The sequence below is a fragment of the Salvelinus namaycush genome, unplaced genomic scaffold (assembly GCF_016432855.1).
Source record: "Salvelinus namaycush isolate Seneca unplaced genomic scaffold, SaNama_1.0 Scaffold665, whole genome shotgun sequence".
In the NCBI taxonomy this organism is placed as follows: Eukaryota; Metazoa; Chordata; class Actinopteri; order Salmoniformes; family Salmonidae; genus Salvelinus; species Salvelinus namaycush.
Window position 1 is genome coordinate 90,666 of NW_024061381.1, and position 18,494 is coordinate 109,159.

An 18,494-nucleotide genomic window follows, 5' to 3' on the forward strand; every position below is an offset into this window, starting at 1 on the left:
AGAGCTGGAAGAAGAGAGCTGGAAGAGGAGAGCTGGAAGAGGAGAGCTGGAAAACGAGAGCTGGAAAACGAGAGCTGGAAGAAGAGAGCTGGAAAACGAGAGCTGGAAGAAGAGAGATGGAAAACGAGAGACGGAAGAAGAGAGCTGGAAAACGAGAGCTGGAAGAAGAGAGCTGGAAAACGAGAGCTGGAAGAAGAGAGCTGGAAAACGAGAGCTGGAAAACGAGAGCTGGAAAACGAGAGCTGGAAGAAGAGAGCTGGAAGAAGAGAGCTGGAAGAGGAGAGCTGGAAAACGAGAGCTGGAAAACGAGAGCTGGAAGAAGAGAGCTGGAAAACGAGAGCTGGAAAACGAGAGCTGGAAGAAGAGAGCTGGAAGAAGAGAGCTGGAAGAAGAGAGCTGGAAGAGGAGAGCTGGAAAACGAGAGCTGGAAGAAGAGAGCTGGTAGAAGAGAGCTGGAAGAAGAGAGCTGGAAAACGAGAGCTGGAAGAAGAGAGCTGGAAAACGAGAGCTGGAAAACGAGAGCTGGAAGAAGAGAGCTGGAAGAAGAGAGCTGGAAGAGGAGAGCTGGAAAACGAGAGCTGGAAAACGAGAGCTAGAAGAAGAGAGCTGGAAGAGGAGAGCTGGAAGAGGAGAGCTGGAAGAGGAGAGCTGGAAGAAGAGAGCTGGAAGAAGAGAGCTGGAAAACGAGAGCTGGAAGAAGAGAGCTGGAAGAAGAGAGCTGGAAGAGGAGAGCTGGAAAACGAGAGCTGGAAGAAGAGAGCTGGAAAACGAGAGCTGGAAAACGAGAGCTGGAAAACGAGAGCTGGAAGAAGAGAGCTGGAAAACGAGAGCTGGAAGAACAATGCTTGTAAATTATTGGTTTGTTTTTAAAGCTGACTACCTATAGCGTGTGTTGTTTGTTTTCATGCTGCCTCCCTATAGCGTGTTGTTTTTCACGCTGACTCCCTATAGCGTGTTGTTTTTCACGCTGACTCCCTATAGTGTGTTGTTTGTTTTTCACGCTGACTCCCTATAGTGTGTTGTTTGTTTTTCACGCTGACTCCCTAAAGAGTGTGTTGTTTGTTTTTCACTCTGACTCCCTGTATCGTGTTGTTTTTCACGCTGACTCCCTATAGCGTGTTGTTTGTTTTTCACTCTGACTCCCTGTATCGTGTTGTTTTTCACGCTGACTCCCTATAGTGTGTTGTTTGTTTTTCACGCTGACTCCCTATAGCGTGTTGTTTGTTTTTCACGCTGACTCCCTATAGCATGTTTGTTTTTCAGGCTGACTCCCTATAGTGTGTGTTGTTTGTTTTTCACGCTGACTCCCTATAGCGTGTTTGTTTTTCATGCTGACTCCCTATAGTGTGTTGTTTGTTTTTCACGCTGACCCCCTATAGCGTGTTGTTTGTTTTTCACGCTGACTCCCTATAGCGTGTTTGTTTGTTTTTCATGCTGACTCCCTTTAGCGTGTTGTTTGGTTTTCACGCTGACTCTCCATAGCGTGTTGTTTGTTTTTCACGCTGACTCCCTATATCGTGTTTGTTTTTCACGCTGACTCCCTATAGTGTGTTGTTTGGTTTTCACGCTGACTCTCCATAGCGTGTTGTTTGTTTTTCACGCTGACTCCCTAAAGAGTGTGTTGTTTGTTTTTCACTCTGACTCCCTGTATTGTGTTGTTTTTCACGCTGATTCCCTATAGCGTGTTTGTTTTTCACGCTGACTCCCTATAGCGTGTTTGTTTTTCACGCTGACTCCCTATAGCGTGTTTGTTTTTCGCGCTGACTCCCTATAGCGTGTTTGTTTTTCGCGCTGACTCCCTATAGCGTGTTTGTTTTTCACTCTGACTCCCTATAGCGTGTGTTGTTTGTTTTTCACGCTGACCCCCTGCCTAGCCAGTTGTAGCTCAATCTTGGGTGTAATGATCACGTTCCCGCACTGACTGACTGTGTAGAGGCTTATTGATTTAATGTTACATTAGCCTACATGCTACATGCAAAGTTATAAACTATATAGCTCTCGGCTATATTAGACACAACTTAACGTTCTTTGTGCAGCTTCTAATGTCGAACAAAGTTTGAAATTGTTGTGCCTCCGTCTGTAATTTTCTTCCCGCATGTTTTGTAAGTTGCAATCTGTTTTTTGTTGATACAGCGTCGTCTTTATATCCGAAAATAATACTTTTGGGCATCATATTTTTCAAAGGCACCATCTTTTTCTCAGCTGGCAAAATTTGATTGGCTGCTGTCTGATTCAAACTGTAATCCGTTAAATGAAGAGTTGACGCGCTGCACACTTTTTGTAATAGCATCATTTTTAATATTTGGGCTTGGGGAGGGTATCAAGTCAGGTCGAGTCAAAAGGCTCAAGTCCAAGTTAAGTCATTGGTGTTAAAGTCAAAGTCGAGTTGCAAGTCATCATATTTGTGACTCAAGTCGGACTCAAGTCCAAGTCATGTCAAATCAAATCATCAAATCAAATGTATTTATAAAGCCCTTCTTACATCAGCTGATATATCAAAGTGCTGTACAGAAACCCAGCCTAAAACCCCAAACAGCAAGCAATGCAGGTGTAGAAGCACAGTGGCTAGGAAAAACTCCCTAGAAAGGCCAGAACCTAGGAATAAACCTAGAGAGGACGCAGGATATGAGGGGTGGCCGAGTGTGACTCGAGTCCACACCTCTGGCAAACACTGTCTGGTTTTGACACTTTGATCTCGTGTGACAGTGGAATTCAGAGAAGTTACTGTACTAGGTTACCTTATAAGGTAACCTCAGTTTATTGCTGCACTTATACATTGACGTAGATGATCACACCATGAGGGAGTGATCATAGGTATATAAATCAGCTGCGCCCTTTGCTTGTTTGTAGAACTTACTCTGAGACATGCATGCTGTGTTTCCATTGTTCATTTCTGCCTGCAATTGCATTAATAAAGGTTTGATTGATTTACTTTAAGAAGATATTGTCTGACTGCTGATTTCACCACTAAGCCAGTGATTGACAAGGAACAAGGAACCTACCCCGACAGAATGACGTAGGCCACTGTGTTCTTAGGGACCTTCAATGCTGCAGAAATTTTTTGGTAGCCTTCCCCAGACCTGTCCCTCAACACAAACCTGTTTCAGAGCGCTATGGACAATTCCTTCGACCTCATGGCTTGGTTTTTGCTCTCACATGCACTGTCAACAGTGGGACCTTATATGGACAGATGTGTGCCTTTACAAATCATGTCCAGTCAGTTAAATTTACCACAGTTGGACCAATAATGTTGTAGAAACATCTCAAGGATGATCAAGGAAACAGGATGCACCTGAGCTCAATTTTGAGTCGCATAGCAAAGGGTCTGAATACTTATATAAATATGGTATTTCTGTTTTTTATTCTTAATACATTTACAAAAAAATCTAAAAATATGATTTCGGTTTGTCATTATGGGGTATTGTGTGAGGATTTTTATTTATTTAATCCATTTTAGAATGAGGCTGTATGTTGAAAAAGGGAATGGGTCTGAATACTTTGTTACATCGTGCCTTAGCCTCAGTCACCCACTTCAATTGGGGCTCCTTACAATTGCATGAGCATTTGCACTTTGCACTTTGTGTGACACAAAGATTGTGTCTCAAATGGCACCCTATTCCCTATATAGTGGACTACTTTTGACCAGGGCCCATGGGGCCCAGGGTGGCATTTAGGACTGCAATATTGCACAGCTGTCTCGGTGGCCTACCTCCATTGCACTTAACTTATATGTTTTACTCTGTACATGGGAATATAACCACACAAGTAATTTTTATCAGCAATAAGTCAACTTGATGGAAACTTCATTTCTGGTGGGAAAATGCATGTATTGCTTTTATGCAGCTTTTTGAATATTCACATTAAAGTCTATGCCAAGGCACAATGAAGCTGTTCTGGCAGCTCGTGGTGGCCCAATGCCCTATTAAGACATGATTATGGTGTTTCCTTTATTTTGACAGTTAAGTATATTTGAAATGTTTTGTTTTTCTACAATCTAACGACAAAACTGACCATATTTCCCCCTCCCGTTCTGACTGCCCTCCCCTTTCCCTTCTAACTTCAAGTTGGTTTAGTGAATAAAAAGTGAATACAAATAGTAATACAAATAAAAGCTCAATGAAATAATTTTGCAGATTTAATAATGTATCGATTTTTTTATTTTTACAAATAGTTACATAGTATATATGGAAATAACAGTCATTTTTACCTGTCGAAAGCTAGCTTATTAGCATTAGCCATCTCTTATGCTGAGGGAGAGTAGCTAGCTAGCTACCATCAACCCTGATCATACCTGTGGCTAACTCTGCTGCTGCACTTTGCCTTTCTGACTGTTCTGCCCTCTCCTCCTAATTCATTGCTGCCTCAACCTGCTCACTTTTTATTGCCTCTCTTTCAGAAGAAGTTCCAAATACCCATACTTCCTCTGTGCTATGCTACAGACTCTGACTAAGTAACAGGCGTTAGGCTGAGTGATGACATTGACATCTAACCGGTGCTGTAGGAGTGGGGGAAGGGTCAAGAGAATCTGGACCAATCACAGCAGGCACAGCATCACTCCAGGGGCTTCTTGCAGTGCCTGCTACTGCCTAGCGCAGTATATAACATTGTTTATTTTAGTCATAAAAATGTGTCAGTAAATCATTTTCACCATCAGAAGGTTCAGGGCTGGACCAAAAACATCTGGGGCTGACACCCGGAGGTCCAGGCCATACAACGCCACTGAGTAGAACCATGTCTACATCCCAAATGGCATCCTGAGTAGAACCATATCTACATCCCAAATGGCATCCTGAGTAGAACCATATCTACATCCCAAATGGCATCCTGAGTAGAACCATGTCTACATCCCAAATGGCATCCTGAGTAGAACCATGTCTACATCCCAAATGGCATCCTGAGTAGAACCATGTCTACATCCCAAATGGCATCCTGAGTAGAACCATGTCTACATCCCAAATGGCATCCTGAGTAGAACCATGTCTACATCCCAAATGGCATCCTGAGTAGAACCATGTCTACATCCCAAATGGCATCCTGAGTAGAACCATGTCTACATCCCAAATGGCATCCTGAGTAGAACCATGTCTACATCCCAAATGGCATCCTGAGTAGAACCATGTCTACATCCCAAATGGCATCCTGAGTAGAACCATGTCTACATCCCAAATGGCATCCTGAGTAGAACCATGTCTACATCCCAAATGGCATCCTGAGTAGAACCATGTCTACATCCCAAATGGCATCCTGAGTAGAACCATGTCTACATCCCAAATGGCATCCTGAGTAGAACCATGTCTACATCCCAAATGGCATCCTGAGTAGAACCATGTCTACATCCCAAATGGCATCCTGAGTAGAACCATGTCTACATTCCAAATGGCATCCTGAGTAGAACCATGTATACATCCCAAATGGCATCCTGAGTAGAACCATGTCTACATCCCAAATGGCATCCTGAGTAGAACCATATCTACATCCCAAATGGCATCCTGAGTAGAACCATGTCTACATCCCAAATGGCATCCTGAGTAGAACCATGTCTACATCCCAAATGGCATCCTGAGTAGAACCATGTCTACATCCCAAATGGTATCCTGAGTAGAACCATGTCTATATCCCAAATGGCATCCTGAGTAGAACCATGTCTACATCCCAAATGGCATCCTGAGTAGAACCATATCTACATCCCAAATGGCATCCTGAGTAGAACCATATCTACATCCCAAATGGCATCCTGAGTAGAACCATATCTACATCCCAAATGGCATCCTGAGTAGAACCATATCTACATCCCAAATGGCATCCTGAGTAGAACCATAAATCCCCCACACACACAAACACACACAAACATAATCCAGGTGTTGGCATGCAATCAAGAGAATGAAATGTAGATGGGGGAAAATCCTTGGCACTGATTACAGCTTCTCTTATTAGTTTAATGATACACTGAGCTCTGAAACATGGGTTGTGTTCCAAATGGCACCCTCCTCCCTATATAGGGCACAAATTTTGATCAGGGACCATAAGACTCTGGTCAAAAGTAGTGCACTATATAGGGAATATGGTGCCATTTGGGACGCATTCACATATTGATGAGTCAGACTGAGAAATAATCTGAATCTGATAGTTGGAGATCTATTTATGTCAATTAAATATCTCATCTATCTGCCAAAAAAGACTACTGACTATTAACTGGTGACTACTGAATAGTGACTAGTGACTACTGAATACTAACTAGTGACTACTAAAAACTGACTAGTGCTAGTGACTAGTGACTAGTGACAACTGACTAGAGACAACTGACTACTGAATACTGACTATTGCTAGTGACTAGTGAATACTGACTAGTGACTATTGACTAGTGAATACTGACTCGTGACTAGTGACTACTGAATACTGACTAGTGCTAGTGAATACTGAATAGTGACTAGTGAATAATGACTAGTGACTAGTTACTGCTGAATACTGACTATTAACTACTGACTAGTGAATGTTGACTAGTGAATACTGAATGCTGACTAGTGCTAGAGTACTAATGACTAATGACAACTGACTAGTGAAAACTGACTACTGAATACAGACTAGTGACTAGTGACTACTGAATACTGACTACTGATTACTGACTAGTGACCACTGACTAGTGACTAGTGACTAGTGGCTACTGACTAATGACTAGTTACTACTAACTGGTGACTACTGACAACTGACTACTTTTGGTATTTTTAGTATTTTTATTAGGATTACCATTAGCTGTTGCCAAACTCTTCCCGGTGTCCATGCAAAACATGAAACATGACATAACCTGTCATAATACAGAACATTAACAGACAAGAACAGCTCAAGGACAGAACTACATCAAAACATTACTTATTTATTTTTTAAAGGCAAACGTAGCCTACATACCAATTCATACACGCAAAATATCTAGGTCAAATAGGGGAGAGGCGTTGTGCCGTGAGGTGTTGCTTTATCTGTTTTTTGAAACCATGTTTGCTGTTCATTTGAACAATATGAGATGGAACGGAGTTCCATGCAATAATGGCTCTATATAATACTGTACACTTTCTTGAATTTGTCCTGGATTTGGGGACTGTGGAAAGACCCCTCATGGCATTTCTGGTGGGGTAAGTGTATGTTTCAGAGCTGTGTGTAAGTTGACTATGCAAATAATTGGTATTTCCAACACATTGTTTCTTTTTTTTTTTAAGTGATGCAGTCAGTCTCTCCTCAACTATTTTTTTAAATATATTTAATTTGTTATTTTTACCCCAATTTCGTGGTATCCAATTGTTAGTAGTTACTATCTTGTCTCATCGCTACAACTCCCGTACGGGCTCGGGAGAGACGAAGGTCGAAACCCATGCGTCCTCCAAAACACAACCCAACCAAGCCGCACTGCTTCTTAACACAGCGCGCATCCAACCCGGAAGCCAGCCGCACCAACGTGTCGGAGGAAACACCGTGCACCTGGCGACCTGGTTAGCGTGCACTGCGCCCGGCCCGCCACATGAGTCGCTAGTGCGCGATGAGACAAGGATATCCCTACCGGCCAAACCCTCCCTAACCCGGACGACGCTAGGCCAATTGTGCGTCGCCCCACGGACCTCCCGGTCGCGGCCGCCTGCGACAGAGCCTGGGCGCGAACCCAGAGTCTCTGGTGGCACCGCTAGCACTGCGATGCAGTGCCCTAGACCACTGCGCCACCCGGGAGGCCTTCGCCTCAACTCTTAACCAAGAGATACTGGCATGGATAGTATTTATATCAGCGCTCTGATTACAATGAAGAGCAAGACGTGCCGCTCTGTTCTGGGCCAGCTGCAGCTTAACTAGGTGCTTCCTTGCAGCACTGGACCGCACGACTAGACAATAAATAAGATTAGACAAAAGTAGATTATGCAGAACTTGCTTTGTGGAGTGTGGTGTCAAAAAAGCAGAGCGTCTCTTTATTATGGATAGACCTCTCCCTCTCTTTACAAACATTGAATCTATAGGTTTTGACCAGGACAGTTTACAATCTAAGGCAACGCCAAGTAGTTTAGTCTCCTCAACTTGTTCAACAGGCACACCATTCACTACAAGATTCACTACTAACTACTGACTACTAACGAATGACTACTAACTAATGACTACTAAATTCTGACTAGTTACTAGTGACTACTGAATACTGACTAGTGACTGCTGAATACTGAATAGTGACTGCTGAATACTGACTAGTGACCAGTGACTAGTGAAAGTTGAAGGTCGTTTCTGGACCCATTGCTAACTAGTGTTAGTGCAATGACTTATTTGCCTAATCTCGCACTAACCCTTTAATACTCCCCTGCTACTGTAAATCGCAGAATCCTCATACTGAGACATCTTCTGAAACTGAAAACTTTATTTTTGTTTGTAAAAGAAGTGGATGCCTAATGGTATCTGTGCTAAATCTTTCCTCTTTATATCCTCACTGCACCTACTGTTTACTGTCGTCACTGAATCCTCTTCTGAGACAGGGTGCCTACTGTTTACTGTCCTCACTGAATCCTCCTCTGAAACAGGATGTCTACTGTTTACTGTCCTCACTGAATCCTCTTCCAAAACAGCATGTCTACGGTTTACTCTCCTCACTGAATCACTGAATCCTCCTCTGAAACAGGATGTTGACTGTATACTGTCCTAACTGAATCCTCTTCTAAAACAGGATGTCTACTGTTTACTGTCCTCACTTAATCCTCCTCTGAAACAGGGTTACTAATGTGTACTGTCCTCACTGAATCACTGAATCCTCTTCTGAAACAGGATGCTTACAGTTGACTGTCCTTACTGAATCCTCCTCTGAAACATGATGCCTACTGTTTACTGTCGTCACTGAATCCTCCTCCGAAACAGGATGGCTACTGTTTACTGTCCTCACTGAATCCTACTCTGAAACAGGATGTCTACTGTTTACTGTCCTCACTTAATCCTCCTCTGAAACAGGATGACGACTGTTTACTGTCCTCACTGAATCCTACTCTGAAACAGGATGTCTACTGTTTACTGTCCTCACTGAATTCTCCTCTGAAACAGGATGTCTACTGTTTACTGTCCTCACTTAATCCTCCTCTGAAACAGGGTTACTAATGTGTACTGTCCTCACTGAATCCTCTTCCGAAACAGGATGTCTACTGTTTACTGTCCTCACTTAATCCTCCTCTGAAACAGGGTTACTAATGTGTACTGTCCTCACTGAATCACTGAATCCTCTTCTGAAACAGGATGCTTACAGTTGACTGTCCTTACTGAATCCTCCTCTGAAACATGATGCCTACTGTTTACTGTCGTCACTGAATCCTCTTCCGAAACAGGATGTCTACTGTTTACTGTCCTCACTGAATCACTGAATCCTCTTCTGAAACAGGATGCTTACAGTTGACTGTCCTTACTGAATCCTCCTCTGAAACATGATGCCTACTGTTTACTGTCGTCACTGAATCCTCTTCCGAAACAGGATGTCTACTGTTTACTGTCCTCACTGAATCCTCCTCTGAAACAAGGTGTCTACTGTACACTCTCCTCACTGAATCCTCCTCTGAAACAAGGTGTCTACTGTACACTCTCCTCACTGAATCCTCCTCTGAAACAGGGTGTCTACTGTACACTCTCCTCACTGAATCCTCCTCTGAAACAGGGTGTCTACTGTACACTCTCCTCACTGAATCCTCCTCTGAAACAAGGTGTCTACTTTACACTCTCCTCACTGAATCCTCCTCTGAAACAGGGTGTCTACTGTACACTCTCCTCACTGAATCCTCCTCTGAAACAGGGTGCCTGTACAGTATCTTTCTTTCCTCTTTTCACCTACTGTTCACTACAGCGTCTTTCATCCTCCTCACTGAGTCCTCCTCTGCACCCTGGTCCAGAGCCAGAATCTGAGATTTCTCACATGGCAGCTTCTCTCTACTCTTTCCCACTTTAGATGATTTTTAGTAAATAAATAAACAGTCTTCCCCCGCCAAGCATAAACGGGCCAAATGAGGCAGATCAACTTAAAATAAAAATGGATAATGCACATTAATGCACATTGGCAATTTTATAGCCACATTATCTTAAATACCAAAAGTAAAGGGAAAACCTTACAATTATACATTGCTATTAAACCAAAGAGAAAAGGTTGAGGTATGGTATACAGTATGGTTCACATTAGGCATCTGCCCTCTGGTATATTATGCTCCCAGAGTGTAGTTTAATCAGACACGTGGGTCTTGGTCAGGAGATTATGGTGGTGTACATTGCCGTCAATTTGAAATGTAGGAATTAGGATGGGAGATTATTTAGTTGGCATAGTCATTACTCATCTAGATCGGATGAACAAGAGAGCCCAGCCTGAAGAAGTGAATTAATGTGTGTGTGTGTGTGTTCTGTTCACTGATTTTGTAAAAAAAATAGTCTTGAAGCGTCTCTCTCTATATATATAAATTCATGCTTATTCGAGCAGTGAAGACAAATAAAAGCAAATAAAAAGAGCATGGAATGTTTCCATATAAATAAATTCTGTTTAAAACTGGAGACATACTGTATGTCCCATAAAACAAAAGTGGGTAGCACTTCATATTACACTGAATGAATTCATTAATTAAAATATGATGTAGGAACATTCACACCAACACAACAGATATACAGTCTAACATCACATTCACACCAACACAACAGATATACAGTCTAACATCACATTCATACCAACACAACAGATATACAGTCTAACATCACATTCACACCAACACAACAGATATACAGTCTAACATCACATTCACACCAACACAACAGATATACAGTCTAACATCACATTCACACCAACACAACAGATATACAGTCTAACATCACATTCACTCCAAGACAGCAGATATACAGTCTAACATCACATTCCACACCAACACAACCGATAAACAGTCTAACATCACATTCACACCAACACAACAGATATACAGTCTAACATCACATTCACACCAACACAACAGATATACAGTCTAACATCACATTCACACCAACACAACAGATATACAGTCTAACATCACCTACATACCAACACAACAGATATACAGTCTAACATCACATTCACACCAACACAACAGATATACAGTCTAACATCACATTCACACCAACACAACAGATAAACAGCCTAACGTAACATTCACACCAACACAACAGATATACAGTCTAACATCACATTCACACCAACACAACAGATATACAGTCTAACATCACCTACATACCAACACAACAGATAAAGTCTAACATCACATTCACACCAACACAACAGATATACAGTCTAACACCACATTCACACCAACACAACAGATAAACAGTCTAACATCACCTTCACACCAACACAACAGATATACAGTCTAACACCACATTCACACCAACACAACAGATATACAGTCTAACATCACATTCACACCAACACAACAGATATACAGTCTAACATCACATTCACACCAACACAACAGATATACAGTCTAACATCACATTCACACCAACACAACAGATAAACAGCCTAACGTAACATTCACACCAACACAACAGATATACAACCTAACATCACATTCACACCAAGACAGCAGATATACAGTCTAACATCACATTCACACCAAGACAACAGATAAACAGCCTAACGTAACATTCACACCAACACAACAGATATACAGTCTAACATCACATTCACACCAACACAACAGATAAACAGTCTAACATCACATTCACACCAAGACAACCGATAAACAGTCTAACATCACATTCACACCAACACAACAGATATACAGTCTAACATCACATTCACACCAACACAACAGATATACAGTCTAACACCACATTCACACCAACACAACAGATATACAGTCTAACATCACATACACACCAAGACAACAGATATACAGTCTAACATCACATTCACACCAACACAACAGATATACAGCCTAACGTCACATTCACACCATCACAACAGATATACAACCTAACATCACATTCACATACAAACCAACACAACAGATATACAGTCTAACTTCACATTCACACCAATTCAACAGGAAACATCAAGGCATGAGAGATGCGACAAGAAGGATTACGAGTTATTATTATTTTTCCTTTTTAGATTCATATGAACCTCAACGTTAAAGAACCACAACTTTAAGAAACCACAACTTTAAGAAACCACAACGTTAAGAAACCACAACTTTAAAGAAACCACAATGTTAAGAAACCACAACGTTAAGAAACCACAACGTTAAGAAACCACAACTTTAAAGAAACCACAACGTTAAGAAACCACAACGTTAAGAAACCACAACGTTAAGAAACCACAACGTTAAGAAACCACAACTTTAAGAAACCACAATGTTAAGAAACCACAACGTTAAGAAACCACAACGTTAAGAAACCACAACGTTAAGAAACCACAACGTTAAGAAACCACAACTTTAAGAAACCACAACTTTAAAGAAACCACAACGTTAAGAAACCACAACTTTAAAGAAACCACAACTTTAAGAAACCACAATGTTAAGAAACCACAACGTTAAGAAACCACAACGTTAAGAAACCACAACTTTAAAGAAACCACAACGTTAAGAAACCACAACTTTAAAGAAACCACAACTTTAAGAAACCACAATGTTAAGAAACCACAACGTTAAGAAACCACAACGTTAAGAAACCACAATGTTAAGAAACCACAACTTTAAAGAAACCACAACGTTAAGAAACCACAACTTTAAAGAAACCACAATGTTAAGAAACCACAACGTTAAGAAACCACAACTTTAAAGAAACCACAACTTTAAAGAAACCACAATGTTAAGAAACCACAACGTTAAGAAACCACAACTTTAAAGAAACCACAATGTTAAGAAACCACAATGTTAAGAAACCACAACGTTAAGAAACCACAACTTTAAAGAAACCACAACTTTAAAGAAACCACAATGTTAAGAAACCACAACGTTAAGAAACCACAACGTTAAGAAACCACAACTTTAAAGAAACCACAACGTTAAGAAACCACAACGTTAAGAAACCACAACTTTAAAGAAACCACAACTTTAAAGAAACCACAATGTTAAGAAACCACAATGTTAAGAAACCACAACGTTAAGAAACCACAACGTTAAGAAACCACAACGTTAAGAAACCACAACTTTAAAGAAACCACAACGTTAAGAAACCACAACGTTAAGAAACCACAACTTTAAAGAAACCACAATGTTAAGAAACCACAATGTTAAGAAACCACAACGTTAAGAAACCACAACGTTAAGAAACCACAACGTTAAGAAACCACAACGTTAAGAAACCACAACTTTAAAGAAACCACAACGTTAAGAAACCACAACGTTAAGAAACCACAACGTTAAGAAACCACAACTTTAAAGAAACCACAACTTTAAGAAACCACAACGTTAAGAAACCACAACGTTAAGAAACCACAATGTTAAGAAACCACAACTTTAAAGAAACCACAACGTTAAGAAACCACAACTTTAAAGAAACCACAACGTTAAGAAACCACAATGTTAAGAAACCACAACTTTAAAGAAATGTGGAATATAGTTCCATGGCTCTATGTAGTACTGTGCGCCTCCCATAGTCTGTTCTGGACTTGGATTGTGAAGAGACCTCTGGTGGCATGTCTTATGAGGTATGTATGGGTGTCTGAGCTGTGTGCTAGTAGTTAAAACAGACAGCTCAGTACATTCAGCATGTCAACACTTCTTACAAAAACAAGTAGTGATGAAGTCAATTTCTCCTCCACTTTCAGCCAGGAGAGATTGACATGCATATTATTAATATTAGCTCTCTGTGTACATTTAACGGCCAGCCGTGCTGACCTGTTCTGAACCAATTGCAAGTTTCCCCCTTTGTGGCACCTGACCACACGACTGAACAGTAGTCCAGGTGAGACAAAACTAGGACCTGTTGGACCTGCCTTGTTAATAGTGTTGTTAAGAAGGCAGACCAGCGCTTTGTTATGGACAGACTTCTCCCCATCTTAGCTACTGTTGTATCAACATTTTTTACCATGGCAGTTACAATCCAGGGTTATTCCAAGCAGTTTAGTCACCTGAACTTGCTCAATTTCCACATTATTTATTACAAGATTTAGTTGAGGTTTAAGGTTTATTGAATGATTTGGCCCAAATACAATGCTTTTAGTTATGAAATCTTAAGACACGTTACGTTAACCGAGACACATTAAAACAATCCTATTCAGCTTTTCTGAAATATCTGAAATGATTGGATAGCCTATGCTGTGATGAATACTGTGTAGCCATATTGGGAACTGTGTTTCAGATATCTCCATAAAGTATTGAAGCTGCTCCCCTCCTGACAGAAGTACTCCACCTGTGAATCCGAGGACATGATTGTGCTTCTGTTGTGGGTGTGCTAGTGAAGCAACCTTTATTTACATGCAATTAACATATATGAACATGCACTACCATTTCTCCCAACAGTGGAAGTACTGTTCTGGTGCGCTGCATGAAACAGAGGTGTGCTTCACCCACACCACACTGAAATAGCGGCAGAGGCTAATAAAATACCTTCAAGTCGTCCAACAAGACGCACTCTATGGTTTAGACGGCACTCTTTCCCCGCTCTTCCAAAGAGAAAGTGACATATTTCTGGTTCTGTGCAGCAACAAAGGAGTGTTTGAACTAGGGCGATCTCTCTCTCTCGCTCTCTCTCTCTCTCTCTCTCTATCCAGTTAATGAGTGTTAATGAGTCTCTTCTCCTATTGGGTTTCTCCAATGGATCACACAGGGCCAGAGGATGCAGCTGATAACACCGACAGTCTCTCTCTCTCTCTCTCTCTCTCTCACACACACACACACACACACACACACACACACACACACACACACACACACACACACACACACACACACACACACACACACACACACACACACACACACACACACACACACAGACAGGCACACAGGCACACACACACACTGACAGACACAATCTTCTCTCTGGTGGCTAAATGGTTCCTTGAACCAGTACATGGGTCATACAGTAAGCGTGTGTCCCAAATGGCACCATATCCCCTGCATAGTCATTTGACTAGAGTTGTGTGAAAAGTAGTGCACTATATAAGGAATAGGGTACCATTTGGGACATACCCTGAGTCATACTAACACTACATTCAAGAGAAAGGACAGGAAAAAGTTATACTTTCTACATTCTGCTCAGACACATCATGTCAGAGTGAAAGTCTGAAATGAATGCCTGAAAGTGACCTCCAACCACGAAAGCTCTTAACACTAAAATGACCTCAACTAATGCAAATAGCAGCCAAGACCCTTGGGGCATCTACACTTTACATGGAACTTTTCATGATGATGTTTAAAGTCACTTTCTCCCATTACAGCTCTTAATAAATGGCAATAGATGTTGACTCAGTCTTGGGGTGAGCCTGAAATGTCACTGCTTTAGACCAAAGACTGGTTCCAAGGCTCTGGCCAAAAGGAGTGCAATATTAAGGAAATAGGGTGCCATTTAAGAAGCACGCCAAGACTGAGTCAACATCTAGTGCCATTTAAGAGCTGTAGTGGGTGAAAGTGACTTTAAACATCATCATGAAAAGTTTGGAGGTGTTATTAAAAAAGTATAATCTGGAAACCAGAACTAAAATCTAGTTGGGTCAGAAGCTCGAGTTCTGGGGGGAGACGTGTTAGAAAATATACTACAACGACTGATGAAGGAGGGGGGTAGCTCCACCCCCCTTTTGCGGCAAGTCTATGGGCCAAATGTCCCCTCCCCTTCCGAATGAGAAAGATGAAAACACCAGTGAAATTGTGATGTCCAAATGATCAGTGACGGAAAAATCCACCCACCAGAACAAAGTTCCCCATTGGTTGTGGCATCCCACAGTCTGTTGACGTGCTACGATACCAGTTATGTTACATGTGTCTGTTTACAAGAGATTTTAAAATGTCTGACATTCTTGCTCAGATGACAAACAGAGATTACAGAATATGTCACAGCTCTACAAAAATCATCACCTACCTACATTCCACACACGAACGTACACACACACACACATACATACACACACACACACACACACACAGAAATCCCACACACACTGGCAGAGGTCGCTTCTCTCTTTCTTCTCCCTCTGTATGTGTGCGTGTGCATGTGCGTGTGCGTGTGTGTGTATAGATGAAGAACCTTAATTTGTGTCGGGTTTGCTAAAACAGGAAAATAATCATCCAACAACAAGAAATGTAAATTATCATGTAGATTATAATTAATGGACATGGTTGTAGGGATTGATACATTTTTAGCAAGGGAAAATCAAGTGTGACTTTTTAAAGTGAAAATTACAAACTTCAGAAAACGTTTTAAACCTGAAATACACTACAAGTTTTACATTCCCTGCATTGCAGGAAAATTATCATGCAACAGGGGGATCAAATTATGATCCTACATCTGTATGTGTGCCTGTGTGTATGTGTGTGTCTCCCTCTGTGTTCTCAGTTGTCACATATGTCTCATATTCGTAAACAACAATTTAGGCCCAAAGAGACTCATCATCCATTATTTATAGGATTTGAATTAATAATTCCAGTTGAGACCAGTGATGTGTATAAACATGTGGTGATGTACGTAAATAATTATGTAAATGTAGACTTTTGAATTTGCATGTCTATGGTTGTCATACAGGAGAACACATACCATCAGCATGTATGTATGCTGATAATCAGTGATTGACGGGTTACTCACTATTTACATTGAGGCAGCTTAAGCTGATCCTGTGAACTGTGGAATGATTAGTGAGAGTAGCCTAAAGGAGAACACACACTCCACAACTGTCATTTGTCCATTGTTATTTCAATTGCCGGTTTGATGTTTTCAGAGAGTGTGTTTCAGTTTGGCAGGGATGATTTATTTTTCTTCCTATCACATTTCAACCCACCAGCAACCAATCAGTGATTCCTGCAACTCATCTCTGAGTTGCCATGGAAACGCCCTGACTTTAAAAATAGAGGTGGAAGAGTATTGAAGGCTATGGGAGGGTAGGATGTTGCTTAATAGACATGGCTGGCTGAGGGGTGTCTGGTGGTGGTCTGGGGGTGTCTGGGGATGTCTGAGGGGTGTCTGGGGGTGTCTGGGAGTGTCTGAAGGTGTCTGAGGGGTGGTCTGGAGGTGTCTTAGGGGTGTCTGGGTGTGTCTGAGGGGTGTCTAAGTGGTGGTCTGGGGTGTCTGGAGGTGTCTGAGGGTTGTCTGGGGATGTCTGGGGGGTATGATGGGTGTCTGATGGGTGGTCTGGAGGTGTTTTAGGGGTGTCTGGGTGTGTCTGAGGGGTGGTCTGGAGATGTCTGGGTGTGTCTGAGGGGTGTCTGAGTGGTGGTCTGGGGTGACAGTGTGTCTGAGTGGTGTCTGGGGTGTTTTTGAGGAGTGTCTGAGGGGTGTCTGAGGGCTGTCTGGGGGGGTCTGAGGGGTGTCTGGGGGGGTCTGAGGGGTGTCTGAAGGGTTTTTGAGGGGTGTCTGAGTGTGTCTGGGGGGTGTCTAAGTGGTGGTCTGGAGTGTCTGAGGGTTGTCTGAGGGGGGTCTGGGAGTGTTTGAGGGGGGTATGAGGGGTTTCTGAGGGTGTCTGAGGGGTGGTCTGGAGATGTCTGGGTGTGTCTGAGGGGTGTCTGAGTGGTGGTCTGGGGTGACAGTGTGTCTGAGTGGTGTCTGGGGTGTTTTTGAGGAGTGTCTGAGGGGTGTCTGAGGGGTGTCTGGGGGGGTCTGAGGGGTGTCTGGGGGGGTCTGAGGGGTGTCTGGGGAGTGTCTGGTGGTTTCTGAGGAGTGTCTGGGGGGGTCTGAGGGGTGTCTGGGGGGGTCTGAGGGGTCTGAGGGGTGTCTGGGGGGGGCTGAGGGTTGTCTGAGGGGTGTCTGGGGGGGTCTGGAGGGGTCTGAGGGGTGTCTGGGGGGGTCTGAGGGGTGTCTGGGGGGGTCTGAGGGGTGTCTGGGGGTGTCTGAGGGGTGTCTGGGGGGGTCTGAGGGGTGTCTGGAGGGGTCTGAGGGGTGTCTGGAGGGGTCTGAGGGGTGTCTGGGGTTGTCTGGGGGGTGTTTGAAGGGTGTATGGCGGTGTCTGTGGGTGTCTGAGGAGAGGTCTGGAGGTGTTTGAGGGGTGTCTGATCCGGTCTAGTCTGTTTTTGAGTTTGAAGAACCACTCTGATGGCCGCTGTGTTCATTTTTCAGGCATTAGAGTGGTAGAGAGCCCTTTATGGTGATGCTTTAGACCAGTGGTCTCCAAGGCATTCCTAGTCAATCACCAAACATTTCTGTAAAAAAAAACTACGATGAAGCCTTGCATTCCTATTTATTTTTATTTGTTTCGTGATGTTGGCAGTATATGATCAGCAATCCTACTCTGAGATGCTTTATACATATGTCCCCTGAAGAGGGGAAATGAGAGGCTTTATACATACGGCCCCTGAAGAGGGGAAATGAGAGGCTTTACACATACGGCCCCTGAAGAGGGGAAA

The 18,494-nt window shown here is 42.5% G+C and overlaps 1 protein-coding gene across 1 annotated transcript; it reads right to left on the reverse strand.

The window, feature by feature from the left end:
* Positions 1 to 17,297: 17,297 nt before the first annotated feature.
* On the reverse strand, positions 17,298 to 18,200 carry LOC120042383 (lysine-rich arabinogalactan protein 19-like). Its single transcript, XM_038987220.1, has one exon. It carries the CDS (start codon positions 18,198 to 18,200, stop codon positions 17,298 to 17,300), a length of 903 nt encoding a protein of 300 aa, XP_038843148.1.
* Positions 18,201 to 18,494: the final 294 nt, after the last annotated feature.